General features: G+C 42.1%; 1 protein-coding gene across 1 annotated transcript; it reads left to right on the top strand.

The window, feature by feature from the left end:
• Positions 1-1,804: 1,804 nt before the first annotated feature.
• Positions 1,805-2,254, top strand: LOC145261250 (uncharacterized). Its single transcript, XM_080119644.1, has one exon. It carries the CDS (start codon positions 1,805-1,807, stop codon positions 2,252-2,254), a length of 450 nt encoding a protein of 149 aa, XP_079975770.1.
• The last annotated feature ends 769 nt before the right edge of the window (positions 2,255-3,023 follow it).

Here is a 3,023-nt window from a genome sequence, read left to right as displayed (position 1 = left end):
CTAAGCACTCTAAAGGAGCTCGGGAAAGAGTACTGGCTGACAGTGGACGTGACGCTGGTTCCATCAGCACGAAACATTGCTGACTGATTGACACGAGTACCACAGACATGCTTTGAGGCAATGAAAAAGAAAAACGGGCTTGACCCGGTGATAGGCGCGGTTCACACAGACGAGCTGGATGAGAGTCAAATCATGGTTATTCACAAAGGTAGTGGACATCCGGGGGTGCGACGCACTACCTTCTTTGCCAGGAGAAGTTGTCCAAACACGACAAAAGCAACCGTTAAAACGGTCATATGGAAATGTGAGGAATGTCAGTCTATTGACCCAGCGCCAGTCAGGTGGGAAAAGGGAAAGCTGGAAGTTAACGAGAATTGGCAAAGAATTGGAATGGATATCACGCATTATGGCGAGGTGATCAAGGTAATCAGCCCTCAATCGATTTTGATGAACGGTGTGCCTCGCCACATGAAAGATCTGCGTCCTCGCCATTATGTTGTTACATCGGAGGAAGAGGAAGACGGTACAATGTCTTCTGAACGAGCAGAGAGTATAATGCAGGACGATGGAGAGCCATATAATGTACATACTGAAGAAGCAGAAAAGGGACCACCCGTCTTGCCTTTACGAAGGAGTACCCGACAAAGACGGATACTGCCCCCCTGTCCCTGCCCTGATTGTGAAACACCACCTATGGAACAGGCTGACGGCAATAACGGTGGTAATGAGGAAGATGAGAAGGAGGAAATGCTACCTCCGGTTCTTCGAAGAAGTACCCGACAAAGACGACTGCCCCCATGCCCCGTTTGTGATCATGAGATCAGGGGGGAGTGTAGCAGAATTAGCAGTAACCAAAATGAGAAATAGAGGGCTTACCTCGGATACGTCTGTTTTGGGCTGAGCGGAAGAGAGAATTCCAAGATGGCGTCCATGGGCTTTTATTAGCGTTTACCTAATGTAATTATCGTTGAATCACGTCTGCTCTCACACGATTATGCAAATCCGTCGTTCCCGGCCACTGTAAAGGCAGGACACTGGAAAGGAGAGGGAGGGTTCTGCAGATTGTGTGTAGGTGATTCTGGCGAGTAGATTGTGCTTGTTACGACCCACGTGTCTGCGAGAAGCGAGTTTTTGTTCCGTCTGTTTTTAGTTGTATTTTTTGTTTGTTTGTTTTGCCTACTACATTTTTGTTTCAGTTCGGAGGCACTGAAATCCAGTTTTTATGTTGACAACCTAGTGAAAACTGCGAATTATGCAGAAAATCTATCTGATTTGTATACCTCTGCGAGAGAGCGTCTGCAGAAGGGAAATTTTAATTTACAGTCTTGCAATTCTAACTGTGTAACACTCCAAAAGAAAATGGAGGCAGATGGAACGTTATCAGGATTCGACTCTGGTTGGGAAAAGGTGCTGAGGTATCAATATGACCCTGTCCAAGATTCTATAAGAGTCTCCCCACCATCATGCGACTTTGAGGCATCAACTAAGAGGAAAATATTATCGGAGACAAAGGTATTTGATCCTTTGTCTCTGTATCTACCTGTGAAAGTGCAAGGTCGTTTATTGATGAGAGAAATATGGAGACAAAAACTGAATTGGGATGATATAGTTCCTCAAGGTAATGAGTTCAGTTTGGACAACGTTGGCAAAAGATTTATCAGCGTTAGACTTTCCCCAGGAGGTTATATATGAAGGAAAGGATACAAAATTATTCTTTTTCTGTGATGCGTCTAAAGCCACATATGGGTTTGTGGTATATGCCGTACAGGATGGAAATTCATCCTTGGTATTTGCCAAAGCGAAAATGGCTCCTTTGCAGGGAAAATCCCTCCCAACGTTGGAACTTCTAGTAGTATTTTTAGCAATGAAATGCTTCCCTTTTATAAAAGAGTCCCTAAAGGACATTCCTATAAAATACGTTTATGTAATCACAGATGCTCAGGTAGTTCTGTCCTGGATTTTGGCTGACTTCGTCCAAACAAACAATGTATTTGTACAGAATAGATTGCAGGACATAGCTCAAATGTCTGAGAAAGTTCAATCTGATTTTAACATAAAGATAAACTTTCAGTACACTTCAACAGATGAGAACCCGGCCGATTACATCACCAGAGGTTTGACTATCAAGAAATTTAAGGAAAAGTTTTCTCTTTGGTATGAGGGATCGAAATGGATAAGGCAAGATCCTCCTGGTGCCATCGTGAGTTGGGTTGCCTTTCTAAAGTTCAAATGGAGCGGATTGACGCTTCAGTAAATTATGCCACAGAGAATGAAGTGGCTACATCAGCAGTCAATTTGGAAAAATTCTCCAGTTTAAGTAATTTGATCAGCGTAACTTCATTGATATTCAAGTTCATCAATAAGTTAAAAAAAGAGGGAAATCGATCCTGAGTTACAAGCAAATGCCTACCTGATCAAGACAATGCAAAAACAATCCTTTTCAAGGGAGTTGGACTTTTTGTTGGACCCTGGAGGAAAAAGCATGCCTAAACTGGTGAAGAATTTGAATCTCTTTTTGGACCACATGGGCATTATACGATCGATGGGAAGAATAGGAAAATCGGAATATCACTCATATGAGGTCCAAAATCCTATTTTATTGGGGAAAAAAGCATTATCTAACAAGATTGATTATTCAAAAATATCACCAAAGAAGCCAATACTTAGGCTTGGCCACAACCTTGAATGAAATACGATTGGCAGGTTACTGGATACCACAAGCCAGACAGGCTGTTAAAAATGTGGTTAGTACGTGTGTGAAATGTAAACGCTATAATGCCGTTTCCTTTTCAATATCAAAATCGACCAACTTACCAGCCCCTCGGGTGAATTTTGTCAGGCCTTATCCACATACCGGTGTGGATTTTACCAACCATATCTATGTTAAAGGACAAGAAAAAGACTATAAAATGTACATTCTTCTATTTACATGTATGAGTATTAGAGCTGTACATTTGGAACTGGTTCCGGATATGACTGTGAAATCATTTATTCAAGCATTCATTAGGTTCACGAATGTGAAT

This window comes from Euprymna scolopes, chromosome 3 (assembly GCF_053919585.1).
Source record: "Euprymna scolopes isolate OS-2025 chromosome 3, ASM5391958v1, whole genome shotgun sequence".
Taxonomy (NCBI): Eukaryota; Metazoa; Mollusca; class Cephalopoda; order Sepiida; family Sepiolidae; genus Euprymna; species Euprymna scolopes.
Note: the sequence above shows the minus strand (reverse complement) of the source record. Positions and strands in the feature narration are given on the sequence as shown.